This window comes from Primulina eburnea, chromosome 1, assembly GCF_022965805.1.
Source record: "Primulina eburnea isolate SZY01 chromosome 1, ASM2296580v1, whole genome shotgun sequence".
NCBI classification, from domain to species: Eukaryota; Viridiplantae; Streptophyta; class Magnoliopsida; order Lamiales; family Gesneriaceae; genus Primulina; species Primulina eburnea.
The window spans coordinates 52,944,570-52,966,267 of NC_133101.1; the positions used below are offsets into that span (position 1 = coordinate 52,944,570).

Consider the following 21,698-nt stretch of genomic DNA (forward strand, 5'->3'; position numbering starts at 1 on the left):
TTGGCTATAAATTACGATGATAAATGGTCCAATGAAAATAATGACGATTCAAGTGAATTGGTCCATGATTTTAGAATAAAATAATTATATGATATGGTCTCATTTTTATTAATTGGATGCCAAAGTCAAGATTTGCCAAAAGGGAATTTTCCAGTATATTTGAGAAAATATGTTTATGAAACAAGTTGGGAAACATAGAAGATTTATCGCAAAAGCCATTTCTAAAGCTCAATTCATTCTTTTACAAAAAAAAAAAAAAAATTCAAGCCTCGTGTATTTAATTTTATTCATTTTCCACAAGTTTATATTTTCACATTATCATTATACGATATCGATTCACGCCTTTGCTTGGTACTAAGACGACGCCATTTGAAGATTTTTATTATTTTTTTTGAGATTTTAATGTCAAATGAACTTTGAAAATACGATAATATAGCTTAAAATTTTCATTGGAAAAAAACTAATATCCATAAAAACATTTCAGACAAAATGTTTTTAGTGGGTAATAAATGAAAAAAATTTAAATAAAATATCTTAACAAAATTTTTGTAAAGAATATATTAATAGTTTTTTTAAATACAAAAATTATTCTCCATATACATTTTAGTTTTTAAAGAACAATTGGCTTTTTTAACTTTAAAAATAAAACATTTATTAAAACTCATATTTTTTCTTAAAACAACTTTTAATTTTTTTTTTTATAAAAAGCATTTTAATTATCCAAAATAACCTTACTTGCTACAATAAATTATGAACAAATATATATATATATATATATATATATATATATATATATATATATATATATATATATATATATATATATATATATATATATATATTTCAAACACACTTCACTTTCATGCACACACTTCACTTTCATGGCTTGTGTAATAATACATGAAAATGTGGGGTGGTATTCCAAACCAAAAAAAAAATAAAAAATTATATTCTAGCACCTAAGTCCCTATAAAGAATGCTTACCCTTTTCAGCACAGACAAAAACATTAGGCATTTGCCCTATGAAAGAAATTGTAACAAATTCCAAACCCCCAAATGCTGATAATCTCTGGAAATACAGCATATAATGAATAATTTCACCAAGCTAGATAATAAAATTAATAATAACAATTGAAAAGGATAAAAATGGGTGGATTTACAGTATACGCTGCTGGACGGATCCGTGTCGGGCATGAACATGCTGCTTTTTTGTACCCAAACAAAAAGAGAGGTACTATGGTGGTTCTTCCTTGGCCTCAGTCATGTAAAAAATGGAAGGCCGGATTGTCGAGAAGGTCCTCGGCAGGCTTCACGCCTACGAAATCCTTCACTTCGAGTGTATTCAAAAAATCATCGATAGAGAAGGGGATGCTGCATGTAGACATATAAGTAGATCAAATTTTGTGGATATGAGATCTTTTCTGATGCAAGATGCAAAAAATCACAGCTTTCAGTAGATTGCAAATCATTTTCAAAAAAAATTCATTTTGCAAATGATTCACTCAGGCTGGATCTGCCTCTGCTCATCAACTACGTCAAGCAGAGGTCTAAAGCTGTGATATTTTGCATGCACGGTTGCTTTATACGAACAGTTGATTTCTTGAAATTTAGCCCCGAAGTAACAATTTGATCTAAATATAAATATATCAGCACCTTGAATTATCATCCAACAGAAACGCGTTACTCGAAGCATTATAGGAGTCCTCTGTCATTAGCATCCTCATGCTGGATATCACCTGTCATCATGATTGTAAGATAGATATTCCTTAAAACACATGTTCTCGTATAGGTTGGCCATTAACTCATAATTTGGTAGTGAAGTGTAACTTACTTCAGGAGACACACTTCGAGTGTTGTAGTTATCGTCCCAGTATATAGTACATATTCTGTATAGCTGCTGGACACTAAGAATCTGAGGATACAAAACATTCCAGTTTGAGAAACGATTTTGAGTCAATTTTGTACATGGGTTCTTTTTTCTTCCTGTTTATTTATGTTCATATCTGGAGGTAACTGACTTACAGGACACAAATCATTGGTGATCTCATCATATGATATTCTGTACTTCTGATGTATAACCTGCGGGGAGAATCAACAGATAAGCTAATATAAATTAGCAGGAATAGTATAAGACGTGTAGATGCATGAAGAATATGAATTATGAAGGAAAAAAGAAAAGACAGACCAAATCATCGTACAATTGACTTCAAATGAGGTTAGATGAAATAAGGAAAATGAATTTTAATTGGAAGTGAAGACAGGCAGGATCGCATTTAAAAATTTCAATGAACGGTGAGACTCTTAAAATTTATCTACAAAACAAATAAAGGCATGCGATATTTCATCTTTTTTACACATGATGCACAATATCGCACCACCGTGACTGAACTGCATAATTCCAAAATCACAGAAAAGTACATTGAATACATTAGCGAAAACGTGGCAAGTCGAAACATGAACTCACCAGGAACCCAACAGCTTGTCTTATGTGTTTGAGTTCATCCCAAGCTGAACCAGCATACTGGAATCCGGGGAAAAAAATTAATTGACAAGCCACAGAAACATCAAATAAACATAAACAGTTTGTCTAAATTGCATCATGTGGAATACCTCCTCTTTTGCTTGGCAGCACCACAATTCTAGCTCAGCCAATCCAGCTTTGACATACTCCCCCTTGCTAAATGTACAACACTCGCGGCGTAGAAGAAGACTGATAGATAAAATTAGGGGGAAGGGGAAATTAGAAATCTGATTTTCTCACGACCATGTGGAATGATTCAAAGTACAGAAAAATAAAAAACTTAATCACCTGTTAAATAGCTGTCCGTTAATGTATGAAAATGTTTGAGTATAAATCTTCTGAACAAGAACAGGGGGAACCTGGAAATCCAACTAGTATTAGCACTTTTGAAGATACATATGAGTATATAGAATGAAGAAGTTACATACAAAATTTTCTTTCAAGGTATTGAGAAGGGAGTTCAGGCAATCAATAATGCCCTGCCAGTGATTTGTAGGAGAATCTTTCCCAAAAGACAGGCCAGATCTTAGCGCATTTCCTTTAGACGTTCGATGTGCCTATAATTAATAAAAGTACATCATGAAACAGATCTAGTGTGTCTTCACATGCGTTATAGAACATTAATTCACCGGCCTTGCAAAAAGTAGCACAAAAAATCAGAAGCTTATACAGAAATGTTTACACAAAATCAAAATCACGTGAGTGGAACTTACTTACAAGTAGGATCATACAGAGATTCAAATTACCTGAATACATAAACCAAGCAGTGGTCCCAACTCATTTTTCACGTTGTCTCGAATAATTCCATAGATTTTTTCAACATAGGCTGTAAGCTGCTGTTTAAAAAGTAGAGCTGGGTACTTGGCCTCAACTTGGCGCACTGCTTCAATTGCTGCCGCAGCTGCCGCTAGGTTGACAGAAGAAGGGGATGAGCGAAAGCCCTGTTCAAATTTTAGTTACATCACCTGTTTCACTCAGGTAAACACTACTTAGGAGATGAACCATGAAAGACTCTGAATACCATTGTCATCCTCCCAAATAGTGACGTTGGAGCTTGTTTACGAACTGGTGTAGCACCAGCAGGTCTGAGACTTTTTTGAAGTAAGAACAGTAGAGTCGAGGTATTTGACAGCCAATAAGCCATATGATCATTGCTTTCTTGATTCTGCGATTAAGCAATCACAGTTATTTTTCACATCTTTTTAATGAAGCCGGCAAATTTTGACCTGTGTATGGTTAACGTGCAAGAGACATAATTGCAGTCCCGTTTCATCAAGGAAAATGGAAACAAAAAGGTTCAAAATTAGAATGATAAAGAGTCAAATGTTCGGATACAACGCAGCAAGCACATTCAAAAATTTGTCATCAATAATTAAGTCAAAAGGACAAGGCTTTTCTCTAAATCAAAGCAGGATAAATATCAAGTGCCTAAGCAAAGACACCCTTATTGCACATATGAAAGCTCAACTTAAGTAACATTTCTGTGACACGTGATAATGACACAGTAAGCCGTGCAATACCTCAATAGCCGAGCCAATCATCTGAATGAGACGATCGAATACACTTGTTCGTTCAGCTTCAAAGGATTTCCAATGCAAAAGACATTTGTATATTGTGAAAGCAGCAACAGGCTTTCCTTGACTAAAGCCCACATCTTTCATTACACAGTCCATGAGAGCATCAACATCCTCCTGCAGCAAAGTCTACATTTAGTTTCATCCAGTCAACCAAACCTTTAACCATGGCAAAATGAAGCAAGTATCAATTTCTAGATGTACAGACATGTTGACGATCTGTTGGGGGTCTCCTCGGTTTGTTATCAGGAGTCTCGTAAACTTTTGATGGAGTATGCAACAAATCCTGTAGACATTAATCTTTACGTTAACAGAGAAACTATGACAACCTAAGATAGGTAAAAAAAAGAAGAAAAAGAAGAAGAGAAATCCATTAGCATGATAAACGAAACTCATTTTATTGTTTCAGAAAGAAATAGTACATTGCTTCTAATTGATTCATCGACATCGTGACCATTTTCCAGCATCTGCACTTAAGTTGCAAAGAATTAACCAGAGATACATAAAGAAAACATGTGATAAAATAAAAAACACTGGAATTTATTGACAAGAACCGCACCTTGGCCGCATAAGTTGGTGGAAGCGTTGACAGCCCTTTAGAAGTGGTAAGCAAAGTCTGCTGCCGAAGAATTTTATTCTCGGATTCCATGTCAGTAATTTTTTCTTCAAGACTGTATACAAGGAAGAAACATATTACAATTTTTACAATAAAAATTTAAGTAAACAAGAATATAAAACATCACCAGTGGAAAAGAATTCTTGATTCAACTTAAATCTTTTTCACAAATAAACATTTCAACTATAGTGTGATAAAACCAACCCAAGCATCGTGGTCTTCAACTTAACAATTAGAGACTCAGCCTCCATGGCTTGCTTCAACCTCTGCTCACTAAGCTTATTCGTCTCTTCAAACTTCTTCTCTGTTTCATCTATTTTCATCTCTAAAGAGCTGACTAGAGCCTGTCATATAGCACAAGAAGATGCCATGATATTAAAACAAGTTAACAAAACATTAAATCTGTTCAATGATATTTACTTAGTAACACAAGTCCCAGAGATCCAAGCCATCTTACCTTTAGATTAATGTTTTCATCATTGAGCTTCTTCGTCAGTTCATGGTCAATAACTGGAATCTCCTGTATTACAGGAATTTTCTCAGCTGCAATTTTTGCAGTTTCCCTTTCCTTCAATAGCATATCTTTGGTTTCTTTGAACTGATCCTGAAGCTCTTGCAAAGCTGTTTGCAGTTTCGTGTTTTCATGTGCTTTTGCTTCTTCGAGATCAGACTATATAAAAATAACACATGTTCATGGATCAGGGGAACAAGAAGGTAAAAAAGATTATGAATGATTAAAAATACGTATAATTTGTAACAAGAGGAAAAAAATCCTGGTTTCATTGTAATACATCCTTTCTGCAATGTAAGGTAAGGATTCTTCAAAATTTTCTGTTCCCATGAAAGCTGTAAACGTATCGAGACATTACATTTCATAATCAATCCTAAGGCAGTATTACACCTCTTCTCACATTGCAAGAATTGTTTTCCATTTTGCGTCTGGCAAAATCCAATGACGTTAAACATACAAACAATTTACTTTCCCATAAAGCATTGCAAACTGAAACTCCAGTTAACAAGAGAAACCATCAGAAAGCAGATCCATCAATACAGTCATAGAAACTTGAATTTTCTTTTTATTTAAGATTCATCATACTTCATTGTTGGAGATCTATTCTCAATTCTATCAGGGATGGGTCTGCCATTTTCAGTCATGTACTAAAACAAGTTGGTATTTTTGCAAGATAATTTAAAATAACAAAAAGAAGGTATAGAAAGGTAAACTTACTCTCATTCGTTTCTCCAGCTGTAATCTCCAGGTCAATTCTTCAACTTGCTTCTCTAATTTATTCTTGGCAGCTTGCAGAGCACCAGTTTCTCTCGCAGCCTATAGGAATAAATATTCCCAGTTAATATGAAAATTCATGTTAGTGTAAAGAGATAAATATTATCACACATATTCTATGATAAAATTAGTAAATGGGAGAGGATATGTGTGTGTGTGTCTGTGTCTATCTGTATATATAGAGAGAGAAATATGACCATCTTCAGTTTACGCAATTCTTTCCGTGCAACTCGTGCCCTCCATGCACATTGCGTGGTGAGTACAGCTTTCTTTAGATTCTTATATTCTGATTGAGCCAAGAATTTACGGCAGTGACTCTGCAGTCATTTCAGGCACCAAAATTTCAGTTTCAAAAAGAAAATAGTCGAGTTTTCTCATTGGGTCAAATAAAGAAAAGGTAAGTCTTATTTGAAAAGTATGCCAAGAGCTAATGTACCTGGATCACGATTGCTGCTCTTGTCTGCCGTCTAAAGCGAAGCTCATTACGTGCAGCCATCCCACGCATTCCTGACTGAATTGAAACAGCAGATAAACACAGTTCCTTGTATGCTTTCCTGGCAAGATGCATCCGCAAACCTTTCTGAATCCGAATAGAAGAAGCTTCTTTCCGCATGTTCTCATAAACATTGCGAGTAAGTTCACCTGCAAACAGAGAAACAAAATTTCTCAACTGAAATCCTGATAAGCATAATCTCCAGCAACTCTATACAGAGAACCACCAATTCAGTCAAATTAAGTACCTCTGCATACAGATTGCATAAGTATAGCTGACCGACGCAACAATGTGAAACTTTTTCGACCCATATATGAACGAATTTTCCTCTGGATAATGCTCGCTGATCTTCCTAACACCTCAGTCCTGCGAGCATCAAGCTCAGCCAATTGACCAGCCCTCAAAAACACCTTCGTTTTACCAATCTGCAAAAGTAAAATGCATCAGATGGTGTTGGTAGCCCGTTCATATTTCCCAATTGTATTGACTGATGGAGAAATTCAGAAGTACACCAGGACGCGAGGTATCTCTTGCGGTTTTACACTTGTTGGGTACAATTTAAACAATGAGACGAAAAGTAGAAAGGAAAAAGTTTCAGATGACTATTACACCTTCCAGAGACTCCAGGGTATCAGACTGTGAAAAAATCCCTTTGTTCATTGGCATGTATATCTACTATAATACACAGCTCAACTTCAATGGGATCTTTCTGGATATGAAGACCCTGTTTCTTTTGATTTTCTGAAGATATTTTCACATATTTAAAACAAAAATTGGATTATGGTCTCATTTTTTTTCTTTTCTAAAAACTCATTCTCACATCTCCAACCTCTAACAATCACTTTTAATTCAATTTTTTCACATATTTTCAATTCTTATACTCCCTCCTCCGTTTCAAATATATAGGTTGTATTTCCTTTTTTACTTATCCAAAACATATAATCAAGTGATTATATTATTTAGTAATATTTCTTCTATGCATTCTTGTAATTATCTCGACCCAAGATTAAAACCATTAAATATGTTGGCTACTTCCAACAAGTTTTTATATATATAACAAAAACACTCATCAAATAAAGATAAAATAAGAAATTTATTAGTATAATTGATTTTTTTCCTATGATATTATTAATCTGTGTGGTAAAACAATAAATCTATATATATAAGACAAAGAGAGTATCATATCATTATTATTTTTTAAACAGGGGAAGAGTTTGTTACAATTACATCTCAATCTCAAAACATCATCCCTAGTTAGGAACTTGTTGCCAGATGGGCAGCATAAGCCATCAGTGATGGAATGAATATTGTATTTTACCATTAACTAATTGAAAATCAATCACTAGACTAAAATTACACAACTAATTGTTATAGTAATCCTTGTCTTCTTCCAAAAGCAAAACCAAAATTACACTTCACTCCCCAATACACTTTCAAACTATATTTTTTTGTCAAAACGAACCTCCGAAATGCTGGAGACAAAAACAAACATCCCTGAACTTTTACAGTGCAACTTACAAGCATATATCAAAAAAATAAAATAGTACTCACAGAACTTATCTTGGGCAGCACTAGCAAAAGAATACTATGAAGTCCTAACTAAAATATGACAACAATGTTACTATCTTGCATCCCTACGTCACAGTTACATTTCTGGACTAAAATTGGAAAATAAACAGAGAGCTAAGCCAGAAACTAGTCACGTACCAACCAGTGGATATCAAAAGTGTATTATAAACTCCACAAGGATGGCACAATAACAGGTTTCATCATGAACTAATTAAATGATAAAAGTAATTTGAGGTAATTAATATGATAAATACAGCATAAAAAACTATACTACTGTACTCCATCGAACAAAGCTCCTACCTGATAACCGTCAAGTCCCACTCTTTCCAGAAGCCTCTTGCAGACAGCAACCTCATCCGTACTATCATAAATCTATAGTAAGTGGAAAGAGAGACGGCACAATCATATGTGGAATAGTATTGGGGCGACAATGATCATACCTTCCATCTAAAACTTCAGGAGCAAGAAGGCCAAATCGATCGACAAACTCATAGAAGGGTTTTTTGGTAGGATAACCAGCACAACTTATCCTAATTGCTTCCATGACTCCCTGGATAGATGACAATAACACATATAAATAACAAAAAATTGCAATCCACCAAACTTCTAAACAAATGTAGAATTAACCAATATAAAGAAGATATCATTACCCCACATCGCAACTGTTGCAAGACATTATGATTTTCAAAGATAGCTGGTTTGAGGAGATTATTAGGTTTCACACAGCGAATATAATGAGGTTCCGTGGCACTAAGAGTTTCGAGCAGTGCTTGTAATTGTTGCTGCAAAAGTAAAACATGAAGGTTTGTATATGTATGTGACAAAGAATAAAGGTAATGGCACATGCAAATGACACACTTAAGCAGTTTCCTACCTTAAACCTTGAGCCAATTGAAGAAAATTTTGATTGTTTAGAGGACTCCTCATTAGATACTGGAAATAGACCAGAAGCAAAAGAACATTTGGAAGCGCTCAAGAGAGCCTGATGTTCAGCAATCACATAATCCTTGTTTTTGTCCAGAAACAACTCAGTTTGATAAGTTACCTGACACATACAACTCATTATGTAATCCAGCTACAAAATGATTGTTGCTATGTGGTTTGGTGCAAAATTGATCTTCTAAATTAAAAATTAATATAAAAACGCACAGTGAAGACTTACATCACCAGCATAGTGGGAAATGGTAAAGTCAGAACGGGCTAATTTGGGTTTGCTGAAGCGCTTGTGGTTCTTAAAAGTCTGATACAGCTTCTGGGCAAATGTTTCATGAGTAGACCGTGGAAACATACTACAAGACAAATTCATACCAATGAGATTGCCAAAAACCATCAAATGCCATAGCCATTATCATAAAACAAGCCAAACAATTGTTAACAGATTCCCCTCAGCTTACCAAGCTTCGTCAAGAAGTGCTATGATTCCACCTGGCTTCTGAGGAATTTCATAAACAAATGCATGTTAGATACGTGACACATGAACGATAACCACATTCATAACAATTCTGTAAACTCCAACTTTTAATCAAGAAACACAAGTTCAGTAGCTAGAGCAAAAGAATGAAGGCTTCCCATTCATGCATGCACAACTTGGAAGATGTTGCCAAGGAAAAAAAATGCATCTTAATTGAAAATCACTTCAAATTATGACAAACATCAAAGAAAACGAGTGAATATAATAAAAAGTAACTCCATATTCTTTATTTTCATTAGATAAAACCTCATTACTGAATGAGGGGTCTTAATTTTTAGGCATAACATCATTGCTGAATGAGAAGTGTTAATTTTTTAGATATAACCCGATTACTGAATGAAGGATGTTATATAATGCTGCTACACATTAAAACCATTACCGGTTTCAACTATGCAGCATCAAAAATTTTTTACATGGAAAACAAGAACAACAAATATTAATGATTACTTATAGTCACAAAATGACGGAAAATAACTACTGAAAACATGTAGCACAACCTTTTCAATTAGATCTAAAATATCTTGATTGTCAATGAACTCTATGTAGCTCCAATTGATCTCTTCTTTTGTATACTCTTCTTGCTCCATTTTAAACACATGCTGCCAAAGAAAGACTTCAGTATCATACAACTGCAATAACAGAATACAAAAGAACGCAAAAAGAACAAAAATAGGAAGGCACCTGATTAAAGTGCTGCTGAAGCTTCTCATTGGTCAAGTTGATACAAAATTGTTCAAAACTGTCAAGATATACGCATTGAATTGGTTTGAATTCACCTCAATGGTCATGAAACAAATCGGGTAACGCAATAGCATGGATTGCTCAAAAATAAAAAAATAAGTAACTTTAATTAAATTATGCTTTATAACTATTTTGTGTCCTGTAAACCCATAAAGTATAGATAATCTAATTCTTCATATTCCAACGATGATTATAGACAAAACTTTGAAGTAAATTCAACTTACTTCAACAGAATACACAAGAAGTCCACAAGACCTTCAGAAATTTTTTAGCGTAAACAACTCATAAATTGTTGGCCTATACAAACTAGTCAGAAGACTGTGAAGAATAATGAAACAAGCCCATATCTAATCACCAATTTCAACAGAGGATTATGGTCCTAATACTATGCATCTCAAAACTACAGAAAGATTTTGATAATCACTTTTTGCTTATATTTATAAAAGTATATTCAGAGACATGCACTGATAGGCTATGTGTGTTTGGACAAAGAAGCCTGAAAATTAGCAAAGGCAGGAGAAACTGGCTCTGCTTGGTTTGTAAAAAACTCGGCATAACTGACCGTAATAGAACAGATCACGTCAACAATCAAGACACAGCATACCCGTTAAGCACCTGTTAGTCTTGAAACTCTCGAATCCATATATATCCAGCACTCCGATTAAACACTTTGAGTTGGGATCTTGACCAATTGAACTATTGATTTTATCCACAAGCCTGGAATATGACAATGAATAAAACATGTGATTTTCAACACATGCTAGATATTAATGAAGCAACTAGAAAATGCAAAATAAGCTATCATAAAATAAAGTCCAGTGAAGCACCTCTCTTTAAACCATAAAGAAAAAGTTTACCAGTCAAACAATCTGGAGTAAACAATTTTGGCCAAAGCATCTCTACTGCCCGTAGCAGACTCTGGGTCCAACTCTTTGGTGATGGTTTCGTCACGTAGTCACAATTACACGTCTGCAGAGGGAATCCTCCAAAGCCTTTGCATCACACCTACAAAATGCTTAAACTTTAAAAGCAGAATATCAATGAATCTCAGTAAAGAATAGAGAGAGACAATGACATGGTACAACAGTTCTCGTCGGTTAGCAATAGCTCAAATATAATCAAATTACATAAACATCTCCGCTGCCGTTTTTAAGTGAAACCGAGATTTTTCATCTTTAGGCATGGATGAATCGATTTCCTTTCCCTTCGCGAATTCAATGTTCCCAAGGTGAAGGATTGCAGCAATAACTCGAAATATTCCCTCCTGAGTAACCAAATATTAAAAATGAGGAAGCAAACGTATATGAAGTCTTTAGATGATTTTGGATGCTGAAATACTGCAGTTGATACCTGTTCCTTGGAACTGATTCCAACAGTATCCATAGCCTTCCTGGTCAATAAATATTCTTTGGAATCATCAACACCCTCTAGTTCATAACAATTCGACTGGTTCAAATAATGAAATGTTCTTGGATTCCCCAATTTGTATTTTTTAATCTCCTGAGAAAAAGGAAGAATAAAATTCATGTACAAGAAAATCGAATTGGCCAATTCACATAATGATTTTTTGTTTATAAGTTTATCTTTGTATTTTTTTTTGATAAGAAACATTATAATTTAAAAATATAGAAGTTCAGAGTTACACAACATTATGCGGACAAGATATCCGCTACAAGAATTCCGGTCAATGAAAAATAAAATTCCAATCCCTATATAACTGCGATACACCAAGGTGTTTATAGTCTTCTTGTAAAATCGCCCAACTAGCCACTCTCAATTTAATTTTGTCCCATAGCTCCTCGACCGTGTCCTCCTTGTCTTCGAATATCCTTTTATTCCTTTCCATCCAAATAGACCATATTATGCAATGTACTATAGTGTACCAGAACCGCTGATTTTTCCTGTCATTATGTAAGCTCGGTTCGATTATGAACATGTCTTTAGACTTCTCCGGCATTACCCACATCAATTCCAGCTCCTTTATCGCCTTATTCCAAATCTGTTGACTGTAATGACAGTGTAAGAGCAAGTGATCTTGATTTTCTTCAGCACAACAACACAAACAACACCAAAGAGGTCTTAAAGCACATGTAGGCCATCTTCTTTGTATCATATCGCAAGTCTGAATTTTCTCCAACGCCACAATCCACGAGAATACTTGCACCCTTGGCGGGACAGGTATTTTCCAAATATTCAAGAATAAAGAAGTATGAAAAGATTCATGCGACTGGAAAAAAGAATCATAAAAAGACTTCACCGAAAAAATCCCCGAGGAGTCCCCCAACCAGATTTTGTAGTCCTCTACCCCTATCTCAATACGAACATTTTGTAAGACGCCTAGCAACTCGGTAAACTCACACTCTTCTTGTACAGTCAAATTCCTCCTAAATCTTAAGTCCCAGCGATGATCCCCTGCCCCATCCCTAGTGGCAGTCTCTACGAAATTTGAGACTGTTTTATTTTTAAGACTTGAGATTGCAAACAGAGAAGGAAAACGAATGAAAAAAGGTACCCCTCCCACCCACTCATCTTCCCAGAAACGAATAAATTTCCCCTCCTTTAACACCCCTCTAACTAATCGATTGAAAGCCGGGAACGATTTAGAAATTCCTTTCCATGGACTTTTGTAAGTGGAGATCCCAGCTAACCCCAAATCCCAACCATTGTCATTAGAACCGTGAATGCTCAAAATAACTTTCTTCCACATAGCCCTCTTATCCACCAAACCTCGCCACCACCATTTGCCGAGCAACGATTTATTTCTGAGTTGAATATTACCCACTCCCAGCCCTCCCTTCGCCAACGGTTTACACACTTGATTCCATCCCACCACATGACAATGTTTCTCACCGTCCGGTCCGTCCCACAAGAAGTTTCTCATTAATCTTTCCATAATAATCCCCACCTTATTCGGTACTCTGAAAATGGACATATAGTAGGATGGAAGTGCACACAAAACAGCCTTGATCAGCGTAAGCCTCCCTCCCCTTGATAGAAAAGATTTTTTCCAGCAGGCTAGTCTTCTTTTCATATTCGATAAGACCGGATCCCAAAATTCCATTTTCAAGGGATCTCCTCCCAACGGCAGTCCCAAATATTTAATCGGAAATGTTCCTTTCTTACACCCAATGTTACTGGCCATTGCATCTGATTCCTCTTCATCAATAAGCAAACCCACAATCATGCTTTTATCCATATTTATCTTCAGACCCGAGAGCTGGCAGAATACTTTGAGAAGTTCTAAAATTTCCATCAAGTGCCGACCTGAATTTGCGAAAAAAATAGTGTCATCTGCAAATTGTAAGTGAGTTATTTCTTCATGATTCCTACCAACTTCAAAACCTCTAACTTTTCCAACAATCATGGCTCTATCTACCATTCTTCCCAGAACATCTATTACCAAATTAAAGAGAAGGGGTGAGAGCGGATCCCCCTGCCTAAGACCACGCTCCCCTTTAATTTTCCCCCTCGGCCTTCCATTAATAAAAATTGAATAAGAGACACTGGAAACGCAACCCATTATCCACTTCCGCCACTTTACCCCGAATCCTTTCTTCATCAATACCCAATCCAGAAATTTCCAGTCAACACTGTCATATGCTTTTTCCAAATCCACTTTAAACACCCATCCATCCTTTTTTCTCCTTCGATAAAACTCTACCACTTCATTGGCGACTAAGCAACAGTCCAATATTTGTCGACCTTTAATGAAAGCACATTGGTTTTCTTCGATTGTTGCACTAATGACTTTCCTCAATCTATTCGTCAATACTTTTGCCAAGATTTTATATAAGCTCGTAATTAAGCTAATAGGTCTGAAATCCTTTATCCTCGTGGCTTCCTTTTTTTTCGGTATTAGACATATATATGTCTCATTTGTTAATCCGTTGACCACTCCATTTCTGTAAAATTCATTTAGGACTCTTAATAAGTCCTCTTTGACCGTTGCCCAATTGTGTTGATAAAATGCCATTGTGAATCCATCTGGGCCCGGTGCTTTACAGCCATCACTTTCAAAAACCGAAATTTTTATCTCATCCTCAGAAAATGGAATCTCCAACTCTTGTGATTGCGCTTGATCTATCGCACACCAGTCCAACCCTCTAAGTTTTATAACATCATCTTCAAACTCTCCCTGTCCTTCATCTCTTTTCTTATAAAGTTTCCTGTAAAAACTTATGATTTCCTCTTCAATGAGATATTCATCCGTGACTGTCAATCCATCCTCCTTTTCCACAACATCAATCACTGCTTTGGTCCTTCTGTCACTTAGTAAGGAATGGAAAAATTTTGAATTATGGTCTCCTTCTCTCATCCACTTGATTTTCCCTTTTTGACATTGAATTTGCGCCCTTCTAACGGAATTTATCTCCAACTGGATTTTCAAATTTTTCCTTTCGTCTTTCAAAGTCTCAGACCACCTTCCTGACTCTTCTAATTCATCCAGTCTACTAATGTCGCTGGTCAATTCTTTAATTTTAATATCAACATTTCCGAAAACCTCTTTATTCCAACTGGTTGCTTCCGCTTTGATTTTTTTAAGTTTTGTCATGAAATTATATCCCTCCCACCCTTGGGGAGATCCACAATTCCACCATGTGTTGACCATCTGTTTGAAGTTCGGGTGTGATAGCCATGCATTTTCAAATCTGAAAGGTGTAGGTCCCCACCGCAGAATACAAGTGTCAAACAATATCGGATTGTGGTCGGAGGTGATTCTAGGTAACACCCTCTGTCTGTAATTCTGGAACATTTCTTTCCAACCCTTGGTGATGAGGAATCTGTCAAGACGACAGCAAATTGGATGGTTCCTGAAATTCGTCCAAGTGTATTTTGCATTCAGAAGTGGTGGATCTATTAAATTTAATTCCTCAATCAAACTATCAAAGCATCTCATACTCGTAGTTCTCGAATTACTATTCATTTTCTCTTCCATACTCCGCACCACATTGAAATCCCCTCCCAAGCACCACTTATCACCACAAATCGAATGCAGACCTGCTAATTCATCCCAGAACTTCTCTCTGTCTCTCGGTTTAACTGGCCCATAGACAGCACTGAACCACCATTTTACATCCACATTTCTGCAAATTTCTATCGAAACCGTGAAGTCTCCTATCAAATTATCACCCACAACCACCATCCTAGGATCCCATAGAACTAAGATACCTCCCGCTCTTCCCATCGACGGTAGGCTTACCCATTCAACAAATCTTGATTTCCATATGCTAGCCACAAAGTACCTGTCCACCCGCACTCTTTTGGTTTCCAGTAATACAACAACATCCGGTTTTTCAGTTCGAATGATGCTCCTAATTAATTCTCTCCTAGTCGCCGACCCTCCACCTCGTATGTTCCATGACAAAATCTTCATAAAGAAACCGAGTATCCCTTAGAATCAGAACATGTGTCATCACTGAAATCACCATCTATCTTATTAGCTTCGGTGGTCAAATTACACTTATGCTTCTTATCCCCTGCCTCACAGTTCCCCTTAGGATCCTCATCAGCATTTCCATTGCCTGTCATACATTTGTAACCCATCGGTTCCACTTCCTGGGATTCTGAATCGTTACCCGGCTTATCATCGATTAATTTAACCCCTCTTCCTAAAAAACCACTAGACAACCCCAAAGAATTGAAAGAAGATGGAAGAATACTCTGAAATTTGAAAGTTTGATTGAGAAAAGAAGAATGAATTCCAGATAATACCTGTCCCACATTGGAGCTCGCAATTACCGTATGTTGCAGCGTTTTTGAATCTCCTGACTTATTTGGCGAAGAGAACAGAGCTGCTAAGTCCTCCAGTTTGTCTTCCAAAGTGGTAGATAACTCCGATCTTGAAGACACATGGCTATCCGAATCCGAATAGAGAAGATCATCTTCGGACATATTATCGTGAGCTCCTTCAACATCTTTATCTTCTGTGCCTATCATATCACAGAATGACTTAATCGGACTACTATTGATTTGTTCATTAATCCCCTGAGTGCCAAATTTGTATCTGATAGCTGACTCTTCACTCCTCTTCCTTCTTTGGTAGGTTATCTCAAACTTTGGCGATGCTCTTGAGCTCACCACACCCTCTTCACTGATCAATATTTTCGGTGGTGAATTAGGCATCGTGTTGATCTGGGAGTGTTGGAATTCGTTTAAATCTTTAGGAACAACTCTAGAAAGTATTTTGACCACCTTACTATCTGCTGAGGAAGCATGGTCCAAGGCCTTATTTTTGGGAGAAAGATGAAGTATCTCCCTAATCGAAGCAGTTGTCGTATCATCCTTATTGTCGGGAGAAAGTTGGGTCTTCTCCTTCGATGCAGAAACCTTACTTGCTTCGTTCGTGCTAGAGGTAGCCACAGGATCAAATTTCATCTGTTCGTAGTCATTCACTACGGCTGGTTCTTTTCCATGAGATGTATGAAGAGTTTCTGGAATTTGTTCTGCTCTGTTACAATCTTGGAAATCACGAATCCTGCGGATGTTGTTGTCACCCCAACCCGCCAATGTTCTTTTACCATTCACCACCGCTTGAGCATACGTTCGATTGTCGTATTGTTGATAAGCAATGGGGTCAAAAGTTTCAACCCTTATACTTATTTCTTTCAGCTCCCCGTAGATTGGAACGTACATCCGAGAATTAATGAATCCACCCTCAATGCCTTTCACCTTTATTCTAGCTGCCTCGAGATCACTAATTGAAAGAGTATGTTCACTGATATCCAGTAGCCCTCCACATAGATTTCCAATGGTCTTGAAAGTTTCCACCTTCCAAAGGTTCCAAGGTAATCCGTAAATAGAAATCCAGCTATTGCAACATCTCTCTGTAATGAAAGCCGAATTGATATCCTGCTTCCAACCCTCGAAGTCCAGCATAATTCCCTTGTCAAAGAAGCCTCTCTTGAGTCTTAAGTGAAATGAATATTCATCTTGATTTGAAGGCCACCAGACCGCTTTATTTGCCTGAAAAGGAAATAGCTTAACGTTCTTTTTTGCTGTTTTTCCCAGAGCCTTTTGAATGTCTTCCCAAGAAATGGTCACCTTACTTTTGGTAACAATCAGAGCTTCTTCCCACTTCTTATTTAAATTCGAAAGACCTCTAAGACGATGTGAAATCTTCCCCTGTGATGAAAGATCCCGGTGAACCCTGTTGGCTCTATATGTATCTTTAAAGGGCTTCCTTGTGATGGGCCCTTGATTGTTCATAGAGGTACCTTTCTGATGATTCCCGGACCTCATCTTTCCCAACGAAGTAGCTATAGTTCTCCAAAGTCCAACCCACAGACTTGATCCCACCTGGCACAATGGTAGTTTGCTTCTTACCTTGGTGACAATATTTAGACAATTCCAGGAACCTTCCTCTCTTGTTGGAGAAAATCTGAACCGTAAAAACCGCGTTCCGACCTCTGAGTCTGAAAAATGGCGATTCGAGCTGAGAAGAGTTAATGGCATCTAAGAATCTCATTTGGATCCAGTGCGCCTCCTGTCTATCAAAATCCAGCATGTAACATGAATTCCTGGTACGCTCAGACCACCAAATCGAGCCTCCTCCGCTCCCCAGTCTCAGCGAGAAGATCTTGTGTTCTATCTTAATTACCACATCACGATTTGCTGACCCAGATGCCAACGAACCGTTATAGAAGACTTTGCGATTCCTAGAAAACATCCTTCGAAAGAAACCCACAGCACGGAATAGTTAAAGAAAAACTAAGAAAGAGCGAGCAGGTGGAAAAAAGATAAGCTGCTAGGCCTCAGAAGAACCGAAAAGAAAACAATCTGAGGCGAAAAAGGCGAAGAGAAATTAGAAAAGAAAAGCAGAAGGGCCGGCGACGGCCGAGGGCCAGTCGACGGAGCTAAGGGAAGGCGACGCCGAGGTTTAGAAAAGGACTGGACGGAAACGACAACGGCTAGATAGGAAACCGGAATATTGAAAAAACAAAGAGGGAGAGAGCATTTTCAAAAAATTCTCTTTATCTTTGTATTACCAATCTAAGTTAATCATATGATGATTAATCAGGAAAGTATTGTTCCAAAAGAGCGAGCTAACAGGAGGTCACAATTAGATTTTTTATACTTTAATATGAACTCTCATAAAGCCATGATCAGGAAATATACATCAGAAGATGTATACATGCATTTGGTTGCATATTGGACAACAATAGGCCCAAGACCGCCTGATTGAAATACAAGGGGTTTCAAGATGAATAATCATCATAATAAAAAAATTGAAATATTGAACTTCAAAATATGAAAATGATGTTTGATATTGTTTCTCATACACATAGAATGCAAGACTTATAGTTCACACAATGAGGTAACTGAATTTGAGCAAAAACCAGGAGCTCAAACAACTTTATCAGCTTCACTTGCCAAAAGAAAAGAAGAGAAAAGAAAAGGATTGGAATGCAATCCGGTTAACCTCTTGCACAAAAAAACCTTATATTTAAATTCTCAACCTCACAAGGGGGTGAATATTTCATTGCCCCTCTTTTGTTTTCTGCTTTCTAGGACATGGTAAATCGGGGACAAGACATCGTAGATTACTTCCAAAATATCATCCGGGTAAAATTTCAGTAGTCATCACATGATCATGTGAAAAATTCTATTTCAACAATTTTTTAAAAACTAGGCACAAAATATCATTACCTCGGGGGGTGCAGCACAAAGCATGTAGAAACAATGGTAGTTTCTCTCAGGATCAGACACTTGACAAACACGAGATCTTTCCAGCAAGTACGTTCTGATGGCAGCTCCAGATATCCTACCACCTTGATCAAACTGAATTTCTACAAACTTACCAAAACGACTGCACATAACATAGGATGGGAATTAGAAAAAAAGAAGGATGAAAACCATATGAAGTCAAATTTGCCTAGAATCTTCAATACCTTGAATTATTATTTCGAACTGTTTTAGCATTACCAAATGCCTCGAGAACAGGATTTGACTGCAAGAAAAAAACATAACATGTACAATGCAATCAATAGGTTGTGATGCAAAACACTTAATGTCCACACCCAAATCACAACACCAACTCACATTATGTTATCAACTCAATGAAACAGTAATTACCTCAAGAACCTGCTGTTCAACTGTCCTTCCCTCACCTGCTGATCGTCCACCCATGTAAGCAAGATACTGCATGAGCAATTTTGTGCTTTCTGTTTTACCTGCTCCACTCTCACCGCTGACCAAGATTGCCTGACTTACTCCTTCATTCATCATGAGCCTGTGTCACAAAATGCTGGTATGCTTACAAGACACATAAATACAACAACTGATGCCATCAGCAAAAGGTAATGCATGCCTGTATGCGGAATCTGCAATAGCAAATGGGTGCGGACTTAGCTCACCAAAGGCTGCTCCTTTATACTGTGCCATCATATGACTATCATATAGATGTGGCAATCTTTGAAAAGGATTCACAGCTATTAATATGTTTCCGGTGTAGGTCTGAAAACAAAAGGTGGAAAGCTTCAATAACATTAGGCAAGATATACAGGTAGAAAAAAAAGTTACTAATGTGATGAACCACTATTAGGAACCCACATATATTTCATTGATGTCATATCTAGATCTTAAATTATCTAGAACTCCAGGTTCATGCAAGTATGCCAACTTTGTCATATCATCTACCCCGCAAGGCGGGGCTTCAGAATCTTTGGGGTAGACATTACTTGACTTGACCACAACCTGTAGAAAACATGTAACAGACCGCATTACTTTAGAAAATCCTTAAATCACCCACTCAAGGAGTGGAACAAAAAACAGCTAATAAAATAGACATCAGAAGTAAATAAAAAAAACTTCATCTTCAACATTGAATAAAACGAGCTGGAAGGTTCAAAGTCACTAAAATAGAAACATTGAATGACAAGCAAGAATTTTCATAAAATATATGTTTGGGGAAGGTACATGGTAAACAGTGTTTTATGATATGACGAAGGCACTCACCGTCTTCCCGGATGTACAAAGCACCTTGACGTCTTCGCCATTGACTGCCACTACCTCTCCATCTATCCAGGCTACATCGGGATCCTCCACCCAAATAAGTGATCCAGCACCTAAACTGGCTGAAGCAACCTATAAAAATCAACAATACTTAGCAACCGATGACAAGTGAAGACTATCGACAGATGGAAAAAGAATTAAAGCAATTCTTGATTTTTATGTAAGCCATGTTCCTATCGCGGAATCCACACCACAAAGGATTACAAGATAAAACACTACATGAGCATTTCATATCAAATGCAATGAGAGCATGTTCCCAAATGGCAGTTGCGAGTTCAACAAAAAATCAAAAGAGTAAACAGCACTAGACAAAAATGTGGCATCAAATGGAATGTATACACCCGCAGCCGTCCACCAGATTCGGCAATTAAGATCTAAAATGTCGAATAGCAACTATCAAAGGACATATATAATTTTCAAAAACTATATTGAAAATGAAGGACTCTGAACAACTAAATGGTCGAATTTCGGTCCACATACAAATTAACAGCGGGATAAATAGACGGCATTTCAATAATTCATCAATTAATCAAGACAAATAAGATTAGCAATCTCACGCACATGCACTTGAAGAAAAAGAAAATATCATACGACCAAAATCAATAGAATTCAGTACCATTTCACAATAACTTCAAGCAGATCGAGAAACTCTAGCGCAGACTCGGTCAGCTTCCAGTCCTCGAGAAAACGAAAAATCCACAACACTTGAAAGCAGATCAAAGAACCACTGCTTCCACAACTTAAATCAAACAAAAGAAAAATCCAACACAAAGAATCACTGAATCAATCCAATCCCAAAAAAATCACCAAATCTGACACACAACTCCCTGAATCCCTTCAAGTATTCTTCACAAACCAGAGATCTGCAGGGGGAAAAAAAGATTGGTCTCCGTATTTTCACCAGCACAAATTTCCCTCGAACAAAAAAAAAAAGAAATCGGAAGAAAATAATAGCAAGAGAGAAAGGGTTAATTAATATAAATTAAAACTTAAATAAACCCTTCGTTTCATCGCTAAGTTGAGCTAACGTGATTTCTTCTTCTTCTTCCCTTTTTCCCTTTTTTTTCTTTTCCTATTCTTAACTTATTCTATCCCACGTTGTTCGAAGATTTGGTCTCTGTCTGAGCGAAGTAATCGTCAGTTGATTAAGAGCTAAAACGTTTCTTTAATGAATTGAATTCCATAAATGCCCTTCCTAGATCCGCGTTATTGCAAACCCAAGCCCCCCGACAGATGCGTTACGCGTACAAATGTGGGCCCCGCTTTTTTTAAATGCCCAAGCGGTTAGATAAAGTAATAATATTTTTTTTCGGTTTGATAAAATAATAATTTTTTTTGTTGGAAAAACCCAATTAAATACAATAGGCGGGGCCGAAAGTTTTAGCTCCAAATTTTTTAAGTTTAAACGAGATTAGTA

General features: G+C 36.8%; 1 protein-coding gene across 1 annotated transcript; it reads right to left on the minus strand.

The window, feature by feature from the left end:
• Positions 1 to 872: 872 nt before the first annotated feature.
• Positions 873 to 21,417, minus strand: LOC140830982 (myosin-6-like). Its single transcript, XM_073194610.1, is given in 40 exon segments — positions 873 to 1,371; positions 1,654 to 1,736; positions 1,832 to 1,912; positions 2,023 to 2,079; positions 2,465 to 2,521; positions 2,611 to 2,710; positions 2,810 to 2,880; positions 2,950 to 3,078; positions 3,268 to 3,462; positions 3,543 to 3,686; positions 4,042 to 4,212; positions 4,304 to 4,381; positions 4,518 to 4,562; positions 4,655 to 4,766; positions 4,916 to 5,055; positions 5,169 to 5,381; positions 5,940 to 6,038; positions 6,194 to 6,313; positions 6,433 to 6,638; positions 6,737 to 6,914; positions 8,359 to 8,419; positions 8,499 to 8,608; positions 8,709 to 8,840; positions 8,933 to 9,103; positions 9,221 to 9,347; positions 9,453 to 9,490; positions 10,027 to 10,128; positions 10,211 to 10,268; positions 10,886 to 10,987; positions 11,128 to 11,222; positions 11,224 to 11,275; positions 11,398 to 11,534; positions 11,621 to 11,770; positions 18,917 to 19,076; positions 19,159 to 19,217; positions 19,343 to 19,499; positions 19,578 to 19,723; positions 19,820 to 19,963; positions 20,225 to 20,353; positions 20,898 to 21,417. Coding segments are annotated over 40 exon segments (4,527 nt in total). The 5' UTR covers positions 20,901 to 21,417; the 3' UTR covers positions 873 to 1,256.
• Between the last annotated feature and the right edge of the window lie 281 nt (positions 21,418 to 21,698).